The sequence below is a fragment of the Anopheles maculipalpis genome, chromosome 3RL (assembly GCF_943734695.1).
Source record: "Anopheles maculipalpis chromosome 3RL, idAnoMacuDA_375_x, whole genome shotgun sequence".
NCBI lineage: Eukaryota > Metazoa > Arthropoda > Insecta > Diptera > Culicidae > Anopheles > Anopheles maculipalpis.
The window spans coordinates 90,559,075-90,583,239 of NC_064872.1; the positions used below are offsets into that span (position 1 = coordinate 90,559,075).

General features: G+C 45.2%; 4 protein-coding genes across 7 annotated transcripts in view; all 4 read left to right on the top strand.

The window, feature by feature from the left end:
* LOC126562462 (carbonic anhydrase 7) overlaps nt 1-24,165 on the top strand; it is a 139,703-nt gene that overhangs the window by 48,530 nt on the left and 67,008 nt on the right. The gene's annotated exons all lie outside the window — the stretch shown is intronic.
* On the top strand, nt 30-2,228 carry LOC126561827 (chromatin assembly factor 1 subunit B). The gene is made up of 4 exons (XM_050218159.1): nt 30-177; nt 268-460; nt 526-1,039; nt 1,113-2,228. The coding sequence occupies exons 1-4, from the start codon at nt 43-45 to the stop codon at nt 2,212-2,214; spliced, it is 1,944 nt and encodes a 647-aa protein (XP_050074116.1). The 5' UTR covers nt 30-42; the 3' UTR covers nt 2,215-2,228.
* LOC126561405 (neurexin-4) lies at nt 3,573-23,374 on the top strand. Of its 3 annotated transcripts, none has more exons than XM_050217528.1 (9): nt 3,573-3,660; nt 8,929-9,048; nt 16,701-16,897; nt 18,610-18,751; nt 18,817-19,187; nt 19,254-19,774; nt 20,677-22,226; nt 22,386-23,045; nt 23,116-23,374. In XM_050217528.1, the coding sequence occupies exons 1-9, from the start codon at nt 3,579-3,581 to the stop codon at nt 23,304-23,306; spliced, it is 3,834 nt and encodes a 1,277-aa protein (XP_050073485.1). In that variant the 5' UTR covers nt 3,573-3,578; the 3' UTR covers nt 23,307-23,374. The 3 variants fall into 3 exon arrangements, with proteins under 3 accessions (XP_050073485.1, XP_050073486.1, XP_050073487.1); XM_050217529.1 differs by lacking the exon at nt 16,701-16,897 and adding an exon at nt 17,873-18,069; XM_050217530.1 differs by lacking the exons at nt 3,573-3,660; nt 16,701-16,897 and having other exon boundaries at nt 8,974-9,048.
* LOC126562711 (L-aminoadipate-semialdehyde dehydrogenase-phosphopantetheinyl transferase) lies at nt 13,112-14,040 on the top strand. The gene has a single exon (XM_050219278.1). The coding sequence runs from the start codon at nt 13,112-13,114 to the stop codon at nt 14,000-14,002; it is 891 nt and encodes a 296-aa protein (XP_050075235.1). The 3' UTR covers nt 14,003-14,040.

Consider the following 24,165-nt stretch of genomic DNA (forward strand, 5'->3'; position numbering starts at 1 on the left):
AACATTCGCAACAAACGATCGACAACAAAGCGTGCAGCAGCAATGAAGTGCCAAATTCCGGAAATATCATGGCACAACCGTGATCCGGTGCTGAGCGTTGACATTCAACCGAAAGGAGCGAACGATCGTGATCATCAATATCGGCTGGCATCCGGTGGGACTGATTCGCATGTGCTGGTGAGTGTATGCTGGGGATGATGATGCCTGCAAGATTGTAGGGGGAGGAGGGACCGCATAATCAATAATTGTCGAAATTCCCGCCGCTAGATCTGGTACATGGTACAAAACCCTGACTGTGGTACGATCAATTTGGAACTAGCGGCTGATCTTACGCGACATCAGCGTGCGGTCAATGCGGTACGATGGTCTCCATCGGGAGAACTGCTAGCATCCGGCGATGATGAAAGTGTCATATTCATTTGGAAGCAAAAAGGAGAGTCGGAAACAGTGAACATTCTTGGTGAGTAATGTACAAGCTTCAAGCTTTTTCTTGATCTTACTGGCGCCATTGTTTACCGGTTGCAGATACCACCAACGATCAGGACAAGGAAACGTGGCTAACACTGAAGATTCTGCGAGGCCACATGGAAGACGTGTACGACCTATCCTGGTCGGCCAACTCGCAGTTTCTCATCAGCGGCTCAGTTGATAATACGGCGATCGTGTGGGATGTGCAGCGTGGTAAAAATCAGGCAATTCTGCAAGATCAAAAGGGCTTTGTACAAGGTGTTGCCTGGGATCCACAAAACAAGTACCTGGCCACGCTAAGCACGGATCGCACGTTTCGCGTGTACGACATTAAAACGAAGCGTGTCGTTTCGAGGTGCAATAAATGTGTTCTGCCCGTACCGCAATCGCATCCGCTGAGGGACAAAACCGTTCGGCTGTTTCACGACGATACGCTCCAGACATTCTTCCGGCGTTTGTGCTTCAGTCCCGATGGGAATCTGGTCGTAACACCGTCCGGGGTTGCCGAAATCGAAGGTGTTCCAAAGCCACTGAACACGACCTACATTTTCACGCGGAACTCTTTCCGGCAGTAAGTTTGAAGTTGCAGAGCTGCAGGATCACTCCATGAACAAGCAATGTATAACACGTTTGAAATTTTCTAGGCCCTGTTTTACACTTCCTTCCCCTGACCAGTACTCGGTGGCTGTGCGCTTCTGCCCAGTGTACTTCCAGCATCGGTCACACGCAGAAGACAAACCGCCGCTTATGCCACTCCCGTACAGAATGGTATTTGCGGTGGCTACGAAAAGTTCCGTCTATCTGTACGATACGCAACAGGCCGCCCCATTCGCGCTGATATCCAACATCCACTACACCCGGCTTACGGATATTGCGTGGTCATCCGATGGCAAGATTCTTATAGTGTCTAGCACGGATGGCTTCTGTTCGCTGATTTTCTTCGCTGAAGGTGAGCTTGGAACAGTATATGAAGCCCCAGCAAATGAACTGTCCACTGCTGACAATCCTAGCACACCTCCAAAAACAACCGAGCCCACCAACGATGGAAATATAAAAACACCATCACCACCGAAGGAAAAGGGAAAGGATGAAAAACCGGCCCAACCTATCGCGTTTAGAAGAAAACCCAAACCAGAGGAAAATCAACCGAACGAAACCGATCCGCCCCAGACGCCACCTTCCGATGAAAAGCCCGCGCAGCCGGTGGAATTTGTCATCGAAAAGGATAAAATAATCAGCAGCGAAGAAAAGTTTGAAAGTCCTTCGAAAAAGGATCGCCCAGTTACGCCAATTGCTGTGCGGCGGCACCCAAGAACACCGTCGGACAAAAAGAAAGATGCAACACCAGCGCTGTCCGGCTCGTCGGCTTCATCGGTAGGAAAGAACTCTCCCAAACCCATCGCTATCCGTCGACATCCACGAACACTGGAAACCGCTTCGGTGAAACTGACCACCGAACCGACTGCCGAGGAAGATGCTAACGATACATGGCCAATTGATCAACCGCAACCGGGCACCGCCAATGGTGTTGAGAAACAATCGGTGCAGCCACTGCCCTGCCCGATGGAAACGGACCAAACGGAAGACATTGTACTGATGGTTGAGTCCGACGGTGAAGATGAAGCGGTTCCCGTTGCTCCTACGAATGAGCCCATGCAGGAACCAGATTCCGATGCACCGAAAACACCGCGAAGGGTAGAGTTTCGCACGATATCGACGCCGAAATCGAAAAAGAAACTTTTATGAGCGTATCTTTGTAAGGTCGGTAGCAGCAGACACACATTCTCACGTGGAAGAAAGGTAGTCAGGGTTTGTGTAAATGTAAGCAATTGTGCTATTATGATTTATTATTATAACCTATTACAATTTTACAATAGTCACTAGTAAACAATAAGAGGGGGAGCGTACAAATTTGGTTATTTTATCCATAAAACAGCGGAGTAGGATCCGAAACCGGAAGCTGAAGCGTGCACACCGAGGAGCCCTGTGAGACGCGTAACCAAAAACCTACCATTCCCCCATAAATAGTTCACAAATTTTTCGAAATCTATTTTAAATTATTACCTGAGAAAGATAGAGTTGTAAATTATATTTTAAATAACCATCGAAGAGTCGATTCGCTTGGATCGAACAATTCGCTCAAATCGATTTTAGAAACATCTCACTCGAATCGATGAAATGTTATTAACGTACACGCTTGCTTCACCGTACGGTAAAAATACACGAACGATTGTTCGTTGTGTACAGAATAACTCCCAAAACAGTGTGACGCACAGTGGATAGTACACGTACATATTATGTGTGAAAAATACAAACGAACAATTCTACTCAAATTACGTTTTATTGTAAATATTTTTTTATCAAAAAAATGTTAATTTCAATACTAGAATATAGATGGATAAATTTTTAATAACATAACATTTTATGTCAAACACAAAACTTCACTTCATCGGGCTAAAACAAGGTGCGTCCATCGAGCGCAATAACAACTTCGTTATTCCTTGCTCACTCTTCGAGGCGTACGGACGTGCGCTGATCGTGATCTCGCGTGTATGCGAGCGTTGTGCTGCAGTTGTGTGTGGCGTTTGTGTCAGAGTAGCCCTAGCTGAAGCAATTATTGGTTCACAACCAAAGTAAAAGTGAAAGAATAGAAAAAAACTCCAATCTATTGTTCTATTTTTCCAAGCAAGTAAAAGTGCGTGTGACTGTGTGTTTCACGCCATTGTGCAACATTGCCAACCGTTGTTTTCCCCGAAACCTGTTCCACGTAGGTGTGTGCGTGAGTTAAGGGTCGTTCTAACTTTGCATTGTGCAGCATTGTGACCGGTTTTTCAGTGAAATATTGTTTTTCCCGGAGAAAACTGAAACCCGTTTTCCCGTGCGACACGCGTTGCGTTGTGTGTGAGTGTGTGTGTGGCAGTGAGAAGTGCAGAAGGTACAAAAAATCACACCCTTCGAGCAAGTGAGCAAGAAAGCCAAGTGTGTGGAGCAAATCATTGTTTGGCGTGTAGTGTGTGGCATTTAACACATTCCTAATGTCTCGGTGTGTAACAGCGGTCTATTAAGCAAATCACGACAACCCCCGCCGAACGCGAAGAAACGAGCTAAAAATGACAAAATCATTAGGCGGCTTGCCGCTGCTTGGCCCGCTCGTTTGGTCACTTTTCATCACTGTCAGCATAACCTCCGCAGGTAAAGTATCTGAAAATTATGATGATTTGTGTTTTTCTCAATCTGGGAACCGTTTTTTGGGAGTTGGTCCGACGAGCCACCAACGTTTTACACTGGTGTTGGTGGAGGCGCTGTCCACAAACCGACACCTGGCTGGTAGCGAGCGCGTCCATTCGTTACGCACCCATACTCCACCACACGCTCTTTACTCTGTTGCGCGTTTAATAGCACTGTACGGCAAGCGAGGTGTCTTCGCTCAGTAAGATGTGCGTGTGTGTGCGTGTACTGAATCGAGCGAACAAAATAACGGTCGTCTTACGACCGCACCAACACCTGCTTCCACAATCCACACTATTTACAACTTGCCAGCTAAGATCATTTTGATTCGACAGAAACATATTCCTCTTGACAGTGCGTAATGTTTGTAAATAAAGCAAACATGTGCGCTGTGCAGTTTTGGTCGGCGATTCCCACCTGCCGCTTATCACTTATCGCAATGCAATGCACGCGAAAGGTGTGTGTGTGCGCATTGTTTAAGTTGCGCGCGCGAGAATCCAAAACGCTTAGTCAATGGATGACTCACAGCCTGTCGACGGTGTGTTGTGTTGTTGTTATGTGTGTATCAGGCTCGTCGATCGTAGTAGTCGTTGTGTGTCTTTTATGGGCGTGTATCTCGCGTGCCTCGCGTAGGGCTGCTAGATGTGGCCATCAACACTGACAACAGGTTAATTCAATTGTGGGATCATCCACACGGGCGGCGTTTTGCTGGAACAATGCTGGTAAATTGTGAATGGTTGAAAAGAACAAACAATTTTTACGAATTTAGAACACATGGGTAGAGAGCAAGGGAATCGTGGTCAAAGTAAAAACACAAAGCAACACAAAAACAACTTTTTGTGATGGAAAAGCTTAAAATAGCAAATGAAATGTTGTCCCACGTTTTCTTCACCCTTTTGTGCGAGAGTTTTGTCCTCACCAAGTTGACCAGTTTGTCGCAAAAAGTCGTTTACTCATAATGATGCGTTCAAAAGTAGTCGCGACGTAGACAATCCCATACACACACACACACACACACACACACACACACACACACACACACACACAAAGATATTTTCTTAATTGTTTTTAAATGGCAAAGACGCTTGTCAATTTGCAGGATGATGGGCCACAGTGTCCGCTACCCACCTTCGTACTACGATATATTCCGTTCTGAATCATCCAATCGAATGCGGTTAGATCACACACAGTCGTGTCCCGTCCAGACGCGTGGTCTCCTTCGCCAAGCAGTAAAGCACGTGTTGGAAATGACTCTTGCGCTGCTTCCCACTGCGCCTTACACCAAAGCACCAGCTTCGCTTCCCGAAAGAGGCGTCTGCTAGCTGTCAAAACTTCGACACGGATGCTGCGCATTGATGGCTGCTGGTTTTGTGTGTTCTTCATTCATTTATGTTTTCGCACCGCGTTCTGTTCGGATAGCGCATGTTCCAACAAGCAGCAAAACGGTCACACGGAGCGTTCTACGTGTGCCCGTGGAGAGAGAACACTTGCGAGAAAGTAGAACAGATATACCGGCAACCGAATCCGGCCGGCACCCGGCCATCGTCCGGCGAAAAGAGCAAAGGGTAGAAAATCCCTGCCATCCCTGCCTGGAGAGTTGATGGTTGGTAGTAGTAATAGTAGAGATGAGTTTTCCCTGTTTTGTCGGCGAACGTGGAAAATCAATAATATCTTTCATCGTGAGCATCATCATCTGCACACAAACGGCACGATTTTGCGTTACAAAAAAAAAGGCTACTTCTTCGAAGGGAGCGAAGTGTGGTGGCGCAAGCGGTCGCACGTGAATTAATCTGTCGCACGTGTCCCTTATGATGTTTGGGGTTTTGTTTTTTATTATCTGATTTGATTCTAAAGTCATTCGGAATCCGGAAAGAGACTGCATGGCGGACGTGTGATAGTCACGCTGGTTTAGGTTAATAAAAATGCAGTAAAACCAACCTGGTTCGATGTGTGTTTCTCTGTTCTGTGTAGAGTATAAATTTCTCCTTTTGCCACGTTGCACCGTCCAAAATCGATGTTTGACACGCGTCAGTAGTGGGAAAAAAACGCTACGAAAAGAAACACAAATTCAACGAAATCCGCATTGACGGAAAACATGATGTTTTGCATTTGTTCTTTCAAATGAGACGCATATTAATCACCATTGCCCGCAGAAGAGAACACGGACATCATTCGCGGTTAAGTTTCCTAGAGCCGGTGTGTGGTAGCTGAGAATGGAAACAGCTGTTAGCTGTCCGGTGTAGGATTAATCATCGAGTAACCATTTGCAAAACTGTCAATAAATATATCTATTTGACACGTCAGTCCTGTGACAGGTTGGTTTAGTAAAGAAGCTGAAAACAAACATAATTGTTGGTAAAAAAAACCTCTCCACTTAACACCAAATAGTAGAATTAATTGTATTGATAGCTTGATAGTAATCGTATTGATAGCTTGTGATTTATTAGTTTAGTAATATGTTAAAGTTAAATGTTCTTTTTTATCGAGAGTAAGCATTAAGCATGCATATTAATACTCAACAGAAAATGCTTAGAATAATCCTTGGATTGTTCCTCAATGCAGCAATGAGCAAAAATAACCTCAGAGGGTGCCAACTGTAAGCGCGCATTGGCTGCCGATCCTGTCAGCAAACATGTTTTAAATTTAAGATTCCAATCAATTTGTCACCTCACAAGCTGCCGAATCACATAAGCCTTTAGCCTAAATCGATTGCCAACACACATCGGTTTACGGCTGCAGCTTCGATTTCCCAAAGAGCGGAAGGGGATTGGGAAACAACCCCCTTGTGTAGTTTGGCAGAAATACTATCTCAGCCAAAGCATACCCGGTTATGCCCTATCAGCCTCAGCTGGTGGTTCCGGTCCCTTTGTGTTTCTAAAGCAAACATTAGACTTAAAATGAAGGCTCCGAACCCTCTCTCTCTTTCTCTCTCTCTCAACCCTTACACAACACACCATCGCTGTTGGCTTGGGGTACAACAAGGGACAAATGAAATTGTCGGCAAGTTGTCGTCCGGCGGAACTTTAAGGAAGCTTCCTGTCCTACTTAGGACTGTTTGATTTGTTGCAAATGCTGCAGAAAACCACACACTGTCTCGTTGGCTTTGGTCATGGTTTTTTGGGGTAGGAATTTAATATTCATTACGATAGTATTGCGGAACAGCCCTTTTCTTGGTGCAGTGGAATGATATTTGTGTCAAGAAACGAAGAATTCCTTGTGCTTTGTGGAAAATTATTCGATTAGCTTCAAGATGTATTAGAATTTTAAAAAGCTTTCTTTAGTTAAAAGGGAACGATTGCTTTCATGACAATAAAATCACTTCAAGTGGCCCATTTCTCTCCCTCATTACACATACTTTCCAATGCAGCTCTTGGCACTAAGGGGCATATTTGTTGTGCAATTTCCCTTACGAAGCCAGCGACCCTTTTTTCCCTGCCCTAAAGAAGGTAACGGTCGCTGGCCGTGGCTGTTTGCGCTTCTGTGGCCACTAAAACTAGCCCACGGGTATTACGTGTATACGCTCACACTACCCCAGAGTCCAGACGGGGTTCGAATTGCTGGTACATAGGGAAGCATTCTACGTTCCATGGTTGCATCGACACCTATATGACGGTTCTCGCAGCTAGTAATAGCCGGTGACCAACCATCCATCCCATGACAGAAACAGCAGCAACAGCAGCATAGTGATTTATTTGTGATATTTCCCGCAGTGCGAGAAGAAAAAAGAAGGGTCAGAAAACGCACAACTTCGAGGGTTTTTTGTAACTATCACCTCACTGGGAGGGATGGTTGTTTTAGCCTAACGCCATAAGCTCAATTCGCACATTGTCGTCGACAAGGACGATAGCGAACTGCTACACTATTCCGTTTAAAGAAAAATACTCACCCAGAACCACTCGACCGTAGGGAATGTCCCGTGCCTCTGGTGAGGATTTCGTTTTCGCCCCATTATTGCTGCGAAATGGGTTGCATCTTGTTTTTGTACGGCTTCCAATCGATCGACCACCGAAAGGGAATTGATGTTCCTTTTTTCTTAAGCAGCAAAAACAAAACAGATAACACCCCGAAGCGCATGCTTCTTCGTGTCTTCCCCTACTATCATGAGCGATCTTTTCTCAACGCACGCACACACAACATCGAATGCTAGTTTCCCGGATAAACCATCAAAACCCACTTAGAAAATATAGCAAAAAAAAAGGGAGACAAACACAATAACCGTACAATTGATTAAGCTCCATTTTCCCCTAATACACATCGCTGTCGAACTATTCCAAAGCAAGGTTGAAATTTAATAAACTCACTTTACGATTACGATCGGAAGCGGATGGGATGATTGAATTTCACTCTACTCCCTTGATCGGGTGGAAAATTACAATCTACTTTTAATTACAGTGAAACACGAGCAACAAGAGAGATGAGATTGTTGTCGCATTGCATTTTCCGCCTGATATAGTTGATCGCTATGTCCATCATTGTGGCGTCTGTGTGACAGCGTTGAAGGAAGCGATTAAAAGGATGTCGACGGAAGTTGCGTTATGGAACAGGAAGCCTGGGCATTAGGATGGCTCTATTCGATGGCTTTTAGACGTTTGGTGTGTTTGTCCATTAGCTCGGTTGAAGGTTAATGCATTTGTTTAGGCTAAGTGAGCAACAATATGCGGGCTTTTACTAGATCAACAAGGAATTCCAAGCGTAGGAAAATCAACAGGATCAGGTCGTAGCATAATTCTTCGATAAGATTAGCTTCTTTTATGTTCAAATTGGAACAGGAAAAATCTAAAACTGACAAAGAGTTGTAGCAAAAGAATTAGCATTGCATTAGAAGAAAAATTATATATATTTTTTTGAAATTTTTCATACCAAAGTACCTGAAGGTTTGTTGTTTAATTCTGGTCCCATTAGTCGTTCTTGCAAGATGTGGCGCCACGAAATCATCATATATTTCATTTTATGACACAAGCATTGGTTGCTGGCCAATTTCTGAGATGAAGAGGGCCTTAAAATCGAACCAAGAACTGGATGGAAGCCAAGTGAGGTCTAAGCCAGAAATTTCTGACTTCTTTTGTCATTGCGACATTGTCTTTTGTGACATACCTGGTGTATAAATGTCTGACGTCGCTACTGTAAAATAAGTCAATGCTAACCCTTAGTGTTTTAATATTACCAGGCAATTTGTAACCTGTACTGCACTTGATACTAATGCCACGTTTTTTACTTATTTTCTAATTACAGAATATTATCAAAAAGAGTCGTATTCCGAGTACGACTGCAATGAACCACTACTGGAGCACGCTATCCTTTCCGCTACCTCGCAGCTGCGTGAACGAGGACCGGAAAATGCCCGACTAAACGGTAAGTACACGCCGTTGAAATTTATGTTGAAATTCATCGACGAATCGCCTTGAAATGTTTGACGCAATTTCTCGATCATACCTCATGCTCCTGTCGGTATAATGATCGATGAAAGCGGTTGATTTTGATACTGTTTTCCCCGTTCTCTGGTTGTTGTCCATCCGTCGTCGATAAAGTTTTCTTTCGTCACTCGTTTCTGCTCTCATTTCGTTGGTTTTACAGATCTTCTACTCACACTTGCTTCCTCATTTTTATTTGATCTAATTACACGTATACCCTCTCGATAATTTTGAAACAGAATCGAGATAACCTTGGCATTTTCTCGCTGCTAAAGTTTCCCAACTCAAAACCATGAAATTAGAAAAACCGGAATCGGGAATACTATAAATTCCCAGTTCGAACCAGTGCGTTGCATATCCGTATGATTTATGTGCTGTTTGCTTTGCCTCCCCCCCATTTAAGATACATACCTCCCTAACACTTCTTCCCATTTTTCTGTGTTAGTTCCCAATTTTCCGAATTTCTTCCCCAAATATCCTGTAAATGTGAGTGTGTGAGTGTTTTGTTTTCATTTGCATTCATCTATACCACCCCAAACACTTGGTATGTTTCTTGTAAAATTGCCAGTGTTTTATTTAACACCCAGTGTTCTGCTATGTTCTTCTCTCTTTTCTCTTTTGCAATCTTTTTTCCTTCCGGTCTGTGTGTGTTTTTGTTTGGAAGAATATTTACATGACGTGCAGTTCGTACTAAACACGTCAAGAAATAATATAAAAATGGGAGAATAAACACACACACACACACATATGCATTACATTGGAGGTCATCCTTGGTAAGCTAGTGATTTGAATAAAAAATCTTAACGTGTTTTATTTTTAAAGCCCTCCTTCCTTCTGTTTGTAAGGAAATGAATTCGACCCGGCGAACCGGCACATTGTGTAAAAGTTGGTCTCCTCTTTCCGGCAAATTACTTTTTATTGCCGCGTTTATGCTTGTTAAAGCGATTGAACATCGTCCAACTGTTCATTTTCATATGCAGCAGCGTCCCGTCCTGTTGGAGTGTAAATTTGTTGAAAAATAAATAAAACTGTATATAACTATGATTGAATAGAATCTCTTCACGCACACGTAATCTTCCCATCCCGGTGACAGGAATATATTTTTCTCTGTGAACTGTCTCTTATCGCTTTTGCCATATGGTTGCCCTTAAAATGCATTTTTCTCCTTCTCTTTTGGATGATTGCAAACTGCAACTACTGTCGTCGGCACAGCTGGACACATACACACACACTCGATTGCAATTTACGTTTGTGTGATTGATAGGGGGGAGAGTTGTAGTTGCAACTGCAATTGCACAACCCACCAGGCGGCGGCGTCTCATTATCGCCCACATCATGCAACTGCAGGAGCGCGCAGTCTGTCGCGTTGATCCGCTTTTGAGTTCCACTAGAGTGACCACCTCAGCGTGTCTTGTTGGGTTATAATTATCGGTACACAAATGGTACGACACCGGCGATGGAAGAAGGGCTATACGAATGCGTCACCACCACCGTCAATGATTGGATGTGTCACCCGTAGTTCATCATCGCGTCACTGCTTTTGCACCATCAACTGGAGAAGGCCACAAAAGGGGAAGCGCTTGTTTCAACCGGTACACCACTACGATATAGCTGCCGGGAAATGCAGGGAAAACAGACGATCGTGCGAATGTAAATGTCGGTTCCGTTGACGAGAGATGTGTTTGCCAAAGATGCGACGGTTCCAAATTTCTCGTCCATATGCTAATGAGAATGTCGGGCGAAGTCGAGACAGACGGTGAGGCAAGCTTGTGCTCGGCAATGGTTCATTCGACGAATCTTGATTAGATCATCTAATTGCCTCAGCGTGGCGTTTCGGATTGGGAAGGAAGGAAGGAACGAATGAAAGTGTATCTACTTTGTTAGGGTGCGATTGAGAGATCTATTCTAGATATGAAATTGTAGCCTTAAGTGGGTTCAATCTGCTTTATCCGATCCGTGGATGCGTTTATTGGAGACTTGATTTTTAGAATCTCTTCTACACTTCTACATTTGCTGTTCTGTTTTGTGTTTTGTGTCCAATTTCAAAACTTCATTTGCTGGAAGAAAAATGTCTAGCAAAGTCCACATTTCGCCAAACAAAGGCGCATAACTATTAAGTGACAAACGTTTCAAACTTACGCCCCCACGACATGAACTCCTCAGGGATGTTTCAGTGTGTGCCACACTGGCAAACAAAAATAGAACTACCATCGTACCGAAAATGCACCATTTCTCCTTCTGTGTCGGATCGGATGTAACATTAGTCGCGCTTTTCTTACACTAAACGTTGCGGTTCTTCGATTCGTTTATCTGCACTGTTTACCGAAGGTAGGAGGAAAACCTTAGGAAAGATAGCCGAATTTTACTACGGAAAAAAGTGGGTTAGAGTTGGAGCAAACACCCCGCGTTTGTTTCGATTGATAAAACATTGCCACAGTCGTGTGGTGTGGTGCGTGTGCTGTTTTGCCCTTAAATTAGCACAATTTTCCACCGAACGAACAAACAACCTGTGTTACCACTCCTCCTTGCCCGTGCGAAGAAAGAAAGAAGAAAGTTTAGCGCCCGACAGACAGGCACAGGTTATTATGTAAATTTGTCATAAATGTAGTACAAAAAGTGAGTCATGTTTGAGCTGGTGGAAAATTTGCTTTTCCTTCCTTTTCTCGCACACTACTGCCTTCCCGAGAATGAGAATGTGTACTTTTCGAGTCGGGAGGATGGCTTCGAACGGTACGTTCGTATCCTGCGTGTAAACATGTCCTCCCATCCTAATGGCCATTTTTACGGCTGAATGCTCGAGGTGTTCGGGATCGGATGAAAATGATACATTGAAGCACCCAAAGTGGGCGGTGTGGAAGTAACAGCGCGGTCCCCCATTAGACGTTATGCTCGTGCGGGCCGCTATAATGCCATGATTGCGGGCCTAGTCAAGTGTATCTATTTCTACGACAACTCCTCCCCACTTACACATCCTTCCCACCCCTTAGCTGGTGTAGGTGAATTAATTAACAAAAGACATATCCCCACATAATAACGTGCGGCGCGGCAAAGGCAAAGAAAACAAAACCGATCGTGTCGTCCTGTCGCTATCCTTTAAATCTTCTCATGAGATTAAGGTCAGGTCAGGCTCTGGGGGACATGGCTTTAAGAAGTTGCTTTAACTTAACCTTAAGCATTTGGTAATAGCGCTTCACAAAATTGAAACGCAAATAGGGGTCAACGGGAGGATGATAATGTATTTTTCCTTCCTGCCCGTATATGGATGGTTTGGCCTACGCGAGAATGCACTTTTACGGTTTGACCATGCGTGTTAAATGTGCTTCATTTACTATCAACGCGAAGGGTGTGAGAAAACCACACGAAAAATGGTTAAAATTGCCGAATCACGTGTTTGTGGTAATTTGGAGTTGAAAACATGCTGGTCGTAATGATTTATTTGTTGTCGTTGAGTGTGAGACGCACTGTAAGGCAGGCATAACAGATTGTGCGTAAATAATAGTGCTATTCCAAAAAAAAGAACCGTGTTAAAAGCATTTTGATTTTGCTACACGAATATTTATCATTCGTGAGAAAAAGTTTAAAATAATCTTATCATAAAAATATCAACAACAAAAATACAATATTTTTCACAAACAAACACATCGAGCGAAATCAGGCGAAACCGGGCGAAAATGGCTGACACAACGACTTTGAACGAAATCGAAACGTCAAACACGCCCGCCTGAACTGAACGAAGCCAGAATGTGTAGAAAAATAAACAAAAACAACACGTCCGAGGCTGCGTTTTGTTGTTAGAAAAAATGCATTAAACAGATTAAAAACGAGCTGACCGAAAGATGCAAACGATGCTGACCGTCGGAGGCTGTGTGTAAGAATCTGAGTACTGTGTGCGTCCGTGAATCTCTGTGGCTGTGTTTTTGGCTATCGCCTTTCCGCGTGTAATAGTGAAGTGTGTGTACTTGGTACGTCATCCATCCATTTCACTCCTACTCCACTGCAAAAGCATGTCACTCCGGAATGGGGGTCACGTTCGCTGGGCATTTGACCTCGCTGGCTGGCGACCTAGTTTGGCGGATCTGCTGCTAGCGACGTCCTGCATTCAGCCCGAGGAAAAGAACACGCTGCAGCGGTTCGTGTTTCGTGACGATTTCAATGCATCGCTAATTGGACGGTTGATGATGCGCCGGTTTGTCCAGCTGGCCACGGATTTGGCGTACGACGAGATCAAGTTCGAGCGCGATTCGAAAGGCAAACCGTTTCTGAAGAACGAGGGCGTGGCGGTTGATTTTAACGTATCGCATCAAGGACGGTATGCGGTGCTGGCCGGTATGGCCACCAGCGGCACTAAACAGCAGTCGAATAGTAGCACTAAATCCTCACCCAAAATAGGGGTCGATGTGATGAAGATCGAGTACGGTGGAGGCAAGCCTTTGGACGAGTTTTTCCGCCTGATGACGCGCAACTTCTCCGACGACGAGTGGCGGTACATACGCGGCCGAAGCGACGAAAATGCACAGCTGGAAGCGTTCATGCGCAACTGGTGTCTGAAGGAAAGCTACGTGAAGAATGTCGGTGTGGGCATTACGGTTGATCTGAGGAAAATTAGCTTCCGGATACAGACGGAGTTGCTTGCGCGGGATCGCGTCGTGAGCGATACGACGCTACGCGTCAATTCGGAACCGATGGGCAACTGGCGGTTTGAGGAATCGCTGATCGATCGTGACCATTGTGTGGCGGTATCGTTGGAGAATGTTCCCGCGGCAGAAGATCTGAGTGGCAACTGTTTCGAGCTGATCGATTTTAAGGCGCTTGTCGAGGGTCATAGACCGCTGCTGGCGATCGATGAAAATTATTGCGAGGGTATTATCAGCAAGGAGTACAAGAAGTCGAAGTAAAGCCAAGATTTTATGCACATACTATTGGTGATGGGTAGTAAAGCAGAGCGCGATTTACGAAAGGTATTTTGTCGATACACGGGCAAGGAGCGAAATTAACCAGTTTGTGGCCATTTTACTACTGCTAGCATTAACATAGGGAAAGTTTATTTTGGATGGTACAGAAAAATACACGATTTTAGGTTTGTAAGAAGAAGGTAAATGAACTTTTCCGCCTTGGTAACTCAGCATGACCCAGAAAGAAATGTGTTGTTCGTGGAGAAGCGGAGCTGCAGTAAAAAAGGGCAGGTTGTTTGGGCAATTCTGGCAATAAATTTCAACCCAGTCTGACAGTAACATCACGTGAGGATGGTAACGAAAGCCAACCAGAGGCCAGAGCGTCGCATTGGAACGTAGCTTGAAGATATCAGCGTTACCACCACCAACGCCAGAACCATTCCTTAGTGGGTGCTTTATCTTCCTGTCTAAGTAAGGAATTTCGTCCTTTTTTTTCGCGACTTCCATTGTTGGATCCATACTGGAATCGTGTCCTTTTTAGCATGACAACCGAACTGAAGCATGTTGTGGCCGAGTCGGAGACTATATGACATGGGCTGTCGTTACTGTCTGTTTGGTCCCCTTCAACTACAAAGACCCCGTTTAAAGGTTTTGCTAAACAAACTCTGCTGTAGGCAAAAGTTAATTCGATACGTATACGTCACGCAAATAGTGACTAGCTTTTGCACAAAGTCGTTGCTTGAATCCGTCGTGGGAAGAAGCGCACATTACTCTTCTTTCGTTTTGCTTATGGCAGGTGGCAGGTAGATCTGTATCTATCCCCTCCCCGCAAGCACGGGGGAAGCCTGGGAAATGAGCCGGTGATGTGCATTTAAATACTTTCGCAAGAAGAATGCACCGGTTCCTATCAGGTGAGAACGATCGCGGAATGGCGCGTGCTGCCTGCTGGCATGTAGTGCCTTACATGACTTTGTTTGCATGAACGGGCCAGATGTATTTAGTTTATGTTTTTTACTCATCATCGAGGTAACAAATAAAGGGGGAAAAAACTCACATATTTAATTTTTCCCAAGCGTTGGAAAAAACCCTGCATGACTTTGCCGCATTCATATTGATCGAGGTTTAGGCTTTCGAGATGATATGAATAATAAAGGAGGCAAACTCTCTATCACTAACATCTGGCAGTGTGCCACCCATCGTTGGTGTTGGGAGGTCATCCGATGTGACTTCTTCAGTCCAGTGGCGCCTATTGATTATTTTTACCCGATATGTGCGTGGGACGATGTAGTTGTTTTCCACCAACAAGATCAGCCGTTTCATGTACACACCACCCGGTCTCGAGAGTGTCCTCTTAAGTGGTTTGCTTAAAGCCATTTATTCGATGAGGCGTAACAAGGATCGGCCACAATTGGATATTTTAAAGCCTGTATAGAAGTAAAAACGGGTTTGAATTAGAAACCAAAACGGACGTTGAAATTGAGTCCTTTGGAGAATTTTTTATTAGAAAAGCGAGAGAGCGAGCAAAAAAGGGGTCAATTTGGAATCGTTTATCGTAGGAACATAAATTAAAGCTCGTTCCGGTTTCATCAAAACGGACCCGTGTGGATTATTATTCATGCATTTTTCCCTTTCGGTGCAGTTTCACCCTTCAACAATAAAGCGAAACCTCCGAAAATTGGAAACAGTTTTCGGTGCAAACTCTCTTGTGTGTTGACGCCACAAATTATGTTTGCTTCCGAGTTACGATTAGTTGCTGCCACGGTTGAGTGCTCTTGTGTATGTTTCAATTCACACCATCAGAACGATGTGTGTGTGTGTCCTCTCCTCAAACCTTCAACACTTGCCCCGTTATTGATACCTGATCGAGTTCGAGAAGGGCCTGTCCTGGAATATATGTTTTTTTTTTTTCTATAATGAACTGAATTTTATTACACACTTCTGTTTTGGGACGACCAGGGAAAATATCGAACCACCAGGGTCCCAGTTTCAAACAAAGATGCACAGCTCCAAATGTGCGCGCCTGTCGCATGATGTCGTCGAGCCATACCTGGGGTCGGCTTTTTGGAAAGGGGTTGGAACCTAGCACTAGAGGCATAATAAGGTTCCTTGTGCCATTGCAGTGCAGACATCTGCGACCGCGAAGACTGCGTCGCTTTATTACGAATGGTTTATTGTTTATTCGATCATAAAAGAAGAAAGCTCCACCCTTAAAACGTATTGCGATGAACAACAATTTTTAGTGAGTTCTTCCCTTGAAGGGGTAAATCAATTCTTCTAGGAAAAAAAAAAGGATGATGAAATTAAATACTGCTGTCGACTGCAAGTCTGCCGAGTCTGTTGAGTCTTTTTCCCCGCCTGCTGGTGGTATCTTTAACGACACACCAAAGCAAGAGACAATTAACCGTGAGAATTCGTTAGAATTGAGTTCAAGTGTCTGTGTGTGTGTGTGTGTGTGTGTGTGTGTGTGTGTGTGTGTGTGTGTGTGTGTGTGTGTGTGTGTGTGTGTGTGTGTGTGTGTGTGTGTGTGTGTGTAATCTGTAAAAGTCATTCCGCAAAAAAAACGCTTGCTAAATCCATGACTTCTTGCGTTCGTTGTTTACCGCATGTTCCTCATCGCTGGTTCATCCACTGTTCTTCAAATGTATCATTGTATCTCGTACTAAAACACAACTCCCCCCGTCCAACGCATCACTTCCTAAAGGTGGCTACTCCTGGACCGCCCAGCAGTCCGACTTCGACCAGCAGTTCATAATCGATCTGGGCGACGTGCGCAACATAACCCGCATCGAAACGCAGGGCCGTCCGCACAGCAACGAGTATCTGACCGAGTACAGCATCAGCTACGGCTTCAACGGGCTCGACTACATCGACTACCGGGAGCCGGGTGGCAACACCAAGGTAATTCCACCACCAGCCCTCGATTAGTCCTCAGAAAGCGTGGTGCGAAGAACATGTGTGTGTGTGCGTGCGATCCATAATGCTTCCGATTCTGGAGTCCGATTTGTCCGAGTCTGCTGGAAACCCCCCCCCCCCCCCCCTCATCTAATGCTTAGTTCACACCGATTGGCACGCCTCACTGGGACTATAGCTTCCGGGAACAATGGGTTGTGTCTCTGTATATGTCCGTTGCGATGATCGTTGTTTAGAATTCTAACTCATTCTAGTTGTAAAAATCACTTCCTGCTACTCATATCCGGCCCCTCTTGTTGCTGGCGGGGCCCCATAGTTCTTCTCACAAACGCTTCTATCTTCTACTCTGCTTTTCCTTCTACTACTTTACTTCTGGTGTTGGGTGCAGTACGATAAAAAAACGGTCTTTCTTTCTTCGCTGTTTGATGATTGTGTTGGTTGATGTATAGTTGTTTTATGCTCAATTGTGGTTTAATGGATGATTTAACATTTGTAAGCTTAACTTACATTATTCAGATTACTTTCAGATATTTACAAAACACTACACGGTAAAACATTCTAAAGACAGCTAAAACTAATTAGATAACATATTTCTTTTCTATTTCTTACACACTGCTGCGTTATTTTACGAATGTGGGCATGTGACAATGATGATGGGTTTTTTTTTGGTACGTCGGTCATATAACACACTGGAATGCCTGGAATGGACCCTGCGGGACATCGACACTCAACACTGTTGCAACACTTGGATTGCTCTATTGCGCCACAACAACTAACAATTATCAACTCTCATCCCCCATTTTGTACTGGGTTGGCATGATCTGGGTGTGTGTGTGTCTTCGCACACAATCGCGCACTAATCGTAAAATATGCAATCCATGAAATACGTGTGTGTGGACTGCACTTTCTTGCGGTGATTACTAATACGCTTCCCACAAACAACAACAAAACTACGGACCACAGGCCGGTCAGCATGGACTCCGATTGAGAATACGTACTTCCACTTCCTCACCATCGATATGGGTGAGCGGAAGATGGTCCGCAAGGTAGCGACGGCTGGTCGTGCAACGACGAGCGAATGCGTCACGGAATATATCGTCCAGTACTCGGACGATGGCGAGCTGTGGAAATCCGTCACCGACAGTAATGGCGAGGAACAGGTAAAGCACGACAGAAGGGAAGGAGGGGGTCTGTTACCGAAACAGGCGGCAGCACACTCCCCGGAAGCTGTGTGTACGAAAGCAAGAGAACCCGACGAGCAACTCAATTATGTCCCTCTTCCTTCTTTACAAACAAATTTTGAATGTGTTATCATCCCTTTCCTTGAAGTGGACTAAAAAGAGTTGAGATACCGGAAATTACTGTAGAATCTAATTTTCTGCTAGTGCTAGAAGAACTTCTTGGCCATTTAGTGCAGTAACTAACAGTAGAATTCCTTTAACCAACTCCCAACAGCATGGACGGATTGTAGTGTGCTAATAGTAATATTAAGTGAATGTATTAACATTAATATTTGAAACAAAAAAGGTTCGATAAGACAGCTTCTTTAACGTTATTAATCCCATTATCTAAAGGACACCACATCCTTCACGATCGCAAAAAAACGCCGTTCAATGTTCTTCGTTCTTCCTGAGTTGTCCCAAAACACGACCCGTGTGGGAACCCTTGTTAATATGTCTTTTTTTTATTCTTCGATCCAGCTGTTTAAGGGTAATCGGGATGGTGATTCCATTCGTATGAATTCATTCGAGGTGCCCATCATCGCACAGTGGGTTAGGATCAATCCTACACGCTGGCAGAACCGAATCTCCCTGCGTGCGGAACTATACGGATGTCGATACGGTAAGTCGCAGTGATTCTTTCTAGCTTTTCAAGAGAATTTCTCAATGTTTCTCTTTGCATTTTAGAATCGGAAAGCATCTACTTCAACGGTACCGGTCTCGTGCGGTACGATCTACTGCGTGATCCGATCGCAGCAACCCGCGAATCGATCCGGTTCCGCTTCAAAACGGCTCACCCAAACGGTGTGTTGCTCTACTCCCGTGGAACTCAGGGCGATTATTTTGCGCTTCAGATTAAGGACAATCGGATGGTACTGAATGTGGATCTGGGTGCGAAGATTATGACATCGCTGTCGGTGGGTAGTCTGCTGGACGACAACATCTGGCACGATGTGGTAATATCGCGCAACCGGCGTGACATCATCTTCAGCGTCGATCGTGTAATCGTGCAGCGACGCATTAAGGGCGAGTTTGATAAGCTGAACCTAAATCGAGAGGTAAGCCCAAGCCTCAAATCTCTCTAGGTGTAAAAAATTCCGCATAATCAATCGGTTTCCTTTCAGTTTTATATCGGCGGTGTTCCGAACCTTCAGGAAGGGCTCGTCATCCAGCACAACTTTACCGGCTGCATCGAGAATTTGCATTTCAACGCAACCAACTTCATACGCGAAATGAAGGACGCGTTCTACGATGGGGAACATTTGCGCTACAAAATGAATCACGTTACGTACAACTGTCCCGAACCGCCGATCAATCCGGTTACCTTTTTGACGCGTTCGTCACACGCGAAACTAAAGGGATACTACAGCTCAAAGCAGTTTAACGTTAGCTTTGCCTTCCGGACGTACGAAGAGAAGGGTTTGATGCTGCACCACGACTTCCTGCAAGGTTCGGTGCAGGTGTTCCTTGAGGATGGTAAGGTGAAGGTGCGTCTAAAGGAGGACAACTACGAGCACAACCCAGGCACGATCCTAGACAACTATGAGGAACAGTTTAACGATGGTAACTGGCACCACATGATGCTGACGATCAAGAAGAACAGTCTAGTGCTGAGCATCGACGATCGACCGATGGAGACGACCAAGTAAGTGTTTTGTACATATTAGGTTAACTTCAATCGCAATGATTTTTTAAAGGTAGATTAGCTCAGTACGCAGGGAAGCCATTTCTCTATTGTCTGATTAGATTGTTGATCTGATCGATAAGAGAAAATTCGAACAATTCCCGTCTTAGGTTATCGAGTGGCGAGAATGAGTCAAATAGCACGACGGATAGTTCCAGGTAACCTCTGCATTAAAAAGGGCCACAAATGTTCCGTTTTTTCATGCGCTTACGCTGTCACCTGGTGGTTGGTCCACCGGTCAGTGCTCATTGTGTACTAGTTACTGCCATACATACTGCCAACATTTGAGAGCATTATCTCTTAATTGGGGGTTCGTTCGATCTCTTAATCGTTTGGGGATTCTGGGGATTCCAAGTGATCAACCTAAGTGTGCGCCAGTACTGTCCAATCGCAATTTTGCACATCAATATGACAGGGAAAATCTATTTAAATAACTGCATGGTCAAAGTCAGGGATGAATTGATGAGATAGGCGAGCTTTTTACAGAAAAAAGGTCAACAAATTCTCTTTATGACGCTTATGGCTTAAGTGCCGGCAAAAGGCCGGAGCATGATGAGGCATAGATTGGATATATTCTACCTAAATCAAAGACATAATTTGATTGCCTAATTTTACCATATTTCTCAAAAAGATCGCTTTTTTAAACCATATGTCAACAAGGCATGATTTGCTTATGTGATTTTTGTTCTTGCATTTTATGAAGTTGTTTGTGTGTGTGTGTGTGTTTGTGTTAATTCTTATCCTGTATGAGCCACAAAAGGACATGAATCCTGAGCGAATATGGAATTAAAATCACTAAAACACTTCCACCATCCTATTCTAATCCGTTTTTTTTTCGTTTATTTTTCCCCAAAACAAAACAGACTGATCGACATCACAACCGGAACGCTGTATTACATCGGTGGCGGAAAAACAAAGGACGGTTTCGTGGGCTGCATGCGATCGTTTGCGATCGATGGAAACTATCGCATCCCGACCGATTGGAAGGAAGAAGAGTATTGCTGCAAAGGAGAGATTCTGTTCGACGCGTGTCACATGGTCGATCGCTGCAATCCTAACCCGTGCAAGCATAATGGTATCTGCAAGCAAAACTCGATGGAATTCACGTGCGATTGTGCGGGTACGGGATACGCTGGAGCCGTTTGCCACACACCGATGAATGCACTTTCCTGTCAGGCATTTAAGAATGTACACGATGTGAAGCAAAAGCAACGGATCGAGATCGATGTGGATGGAAGTGGACCACTTGCCCCATTCCCGGTGACGTGTGAGTTCTATTCGGACGGTCAGGTTGTGACGGTGTTGAGCCACAGTTCGGAGCATACGACGCGTGTCGATGGATTTGCGGAACCAGGTTCGTTCGAGCAGAACATCATTTATGAGGCCGATCTGCCACAGATTGAAGCGCTGTTGAATCGATCGTCCGAATGCTGGCAAACGCTCACGTACGCGTGTCGCTCGTCGCGACTGTTCAACTCACCGTCCGATGCGGATAACTTCCGACCGTACGCTTGGTGGGTATCGCGCCACAACCAACCGATGGACTATTGGGCTGGAGCGCTGCCCGGTTCGCGCAAGTGTCAGTGTGGTGTGGTGGGCAATTGTATCGATCCGACCAAGTGGTGCAACTGCGACTCGAACAGTCTCGAGTGGCAGGAAGATGGTGGCGATATTCGCGAGAAGGAATACCTGCCAGTGCGTGGACTCCGCTTCGGTGACACGGGCACACCGGTAGATGAGAAGCTCGGAAGGTACACGCTCGGTCCGTTACGTTGCAGCGGGGACAGCTTGTTCAACAACGAGGTAACGTTCCGCATTGCGGATGCAACGATCGATCTGCCACCGTTCGATATGGGCCATTCGGGCGACATTTACTTCGAGTTTAAGACGACGATCGAAAACGCGGTACTGCTGCACGCTCGCGGTCCGACCGACTTTATCCGACTGGACATTGTCGGTGGTACGAAGCTGCTGTTCGAGTATCAGGCCGGTACGGGCACGCAGAAGGTGTACGTGGAGATGAGCAACAAGCTGAACGACGATCGGTGGCATTCAGTCAGCGTGGAGCGCAATCGGAAGGAGGCCCGGCTTGTGGTGGATGGCTCGACGAAGGCGGAAGTACGTGAACCACCGGGTCCAGTGCGAGCCCTGCATCTCAACTCGACGCTAACGATCGGAGCACGGTTGGACTATCGAGATGGGTATGTGGGCTGTATAAGGGCGTTGCTGTTGAACGGTGTGGCAGTCGATTTGCGATCGTACGCCGAACGGGGACTGTACGGTGTATCGCCAGGATGTGTTGGACGGTGTGAATCGAACCCGTGCCTCAACAATGGAACGTGTACAGAGCGATACGATGGGTTCTCGTGCGATTGCCGCTGGAGTTCGTTCAAGGGACCGATCTGTGCTGATGGTAAGTGTCTGCTGTGTAGGTGATGGACTTGCAGTTTTGTGCAGTTTGTGCAGAAACAAGCAATTGTGGAATTTATTACCACAATTATTTAATTCCCTCTGTGCTCTCTCTCTCTCTCTCTCACTCTCTCTCTCTCTCTCTGCCATTTTTCCATTATAGAAATCGGTGTAAATATGCGATCCTCGTCGATGATCAAGTACGACTTCCAAGGTGCCTTCCGTTCGACGTTATCCGAACACATTCGCGTCGGTTTCACCACCACCAATCCGAAGGGCTTCCTGCTCGGTCTGTTCTCCAACATTACGCAAGAATATCTTACCCTCAGTGTGTCCAACTCGGGCCATCTGAAGGTGGTGTTTGATTTCGGGTTCGAACGGCAAGAGTTAATATATCCTGTGAAACATTTCGGCCTTGGCCAGTACCACGATGTACGCTTTTCGAGGAAAAACTCTGGCTCGACGGTGGTGCTAACGGTGGACAATTACGAACCGCAGGAGTATAGTTTCGACATCAAAGATTCGGCCGACGCACAGTTCAACAACGTCGAGTACATGTACATTGGCAAGAACGAGTCAATGAAGGACGGGTTTGTGGGGTGCATTTCGCGCGTCGAGTTTGACGACATCTATCCGCTGAAGTTCCTGTTCCAGGAGAGCCCACCGCCGAACGTACGATCCCTCGGTACACCGCTGACGGAGGACTTTTGCGGTGTGGAACCGGTAACGCATCCACCGATCGAGATCGAAACCCGTCCACCGCCGCTGATCGATGAGGATAAGCTGCGCGATGCTTATGGGCCCGATACGGCCATTCTTGGAAGTAAAGATTAATTTTTTTTTTGGTTCTGAAGGACTAGAACATATTTATCAACAAATGCTTTGCTTTCTAGGTGTTTTGGCGATTATTCTCCTGCTTCTAATACTGATGGCGATACTGATCGGCCGCTACATGAACCGGCACAAGGGCGAATATTTGACGCAGGAGGACAAGGGTGCTGAGGCGGCTCTCGATCCGGACGAGGCGGTCGTCCAGTCGACCACGGGCCACCAGGTGACGAAGCGAAAGGAGTTCTTCATCTAGAGAGCCGAACGCGTTGTCCGGCGCCCCCGCTGTAAATACTGTTAAAATCGCGTTTCTCGGGGTAAAAAGAGTGGAGAAAATCGAACCGAAACACACAAAACTAACCAGAATGGCCATTCCGTGTTCTCTCGAACGCTGCTGTTGTTGTTGTCGTACTACGCGGTGTTGCATTTTTTCGCTTCGGCGCTCGCCATTTTACGATGCACATTATGATTTTAGATTAGTATTTTTTCTTACAAAATATGATTTGACTCAAACACACAGAGACCCGTCCATTAAGAAAAGGTACTTCGAAACGAAGCAGGAATGCGAAAACTGGACGAAGAAGATCCATTCGATTTGTTTTTCATTCGTTGCTACCTTAGTTAAGGCTTTAATTTGTAGCATTTGTCGTTTTTTTTCAGTTCCGTGAACAAGAAACGATCAAAATAAGGTGTTTGATCGGAAAAAGGGGAAATAGAAATGTCCCGGAGCAGAAATGGTGTTAATAACGAATCTCGAATTTTAAAACAAAGATCGTACCTTTAAGGGATTGAACGCCGAACGTTTAGTTTGCTTAGAAAATTTCTTTTTCATTTAATCCGTCCCATTATTGTACTTTTAGTTTCATATTTTTGTTTTTTTATATACATACGCGTAAAGTAACGAACGAACTGCTCGAAAACACACACAAAACAACACAACAATCATTCACAGCTAATCTAGCTCTGAGAACGAACCAATAGGGAGGGATAAAGATGATAGAAAAGGGTTAAAATGCGAAGCGAAAAGTAGATACGAATAAAAGGCGAAAGAAAATGCGTTTGGAAAAGCGAAAATGTTGCGTTTTATTTTTAATTTTGTTTAAAAACCAGCCCGA

What these genes read in the sequence shown, in the direction of transcription:
- LOC126561405 (XM_050217528.1), top strand. Translation starts at nt 3,579, where the DNA reads ATGACAAAATCATTAGGCGGCTTGCCGCTGCTTGGCCCGCTCGTTTGG. An exon ending in TGTCAGCATAACCTCCGCAG is followed by an intron (nt 3,661 to 8,928) that starts GTAAAGTATCTG and finishes TTCTAATTACAG; the next exon opens with AATATTATCAAAAAGAGTCG. An exon ending in CGATACGGCCATTCTTGGAA is followed by an intron (nt 23,046 to 23,115) that starts GTAAAGATTAAT and finishes TTTGCTTTCTAG; the next exon opens with GTGTTTTGGCGATTATTCTC.
- LOC126562711 (XM_050219278.1), top strand. Translation starts at nt 13,112, where the DNA reads ATGTCACTCCGGAATGGGGGTCACGTTCGCTGGGCATTTGACCTCGCT.
- LOC126561827 (XM_050218159.1), top strand. Translation starts at nt 43, where the DNA reads ATGAAGTGCCAAATTCCGGAAATATCATGGCACAACCGTGATCCGGTG. An exon ending in GGACTGATTCGCATGTGCTG is followed by an intron (nt 178 to 267) that starts GTGAGTGTATGC and finishes TCCCGCCGCTAG; the next exon opens with ATCTGGTACATGGTACAAAA. An exon ending in GGAAACAGTGAACATTCTTG is followed by an intron (nt 461 to 525) that starts GTGAGTAATGTA and finishes TACCGGTTGCAG; the next exon opens with ATACCACCAACGATCAGGAC.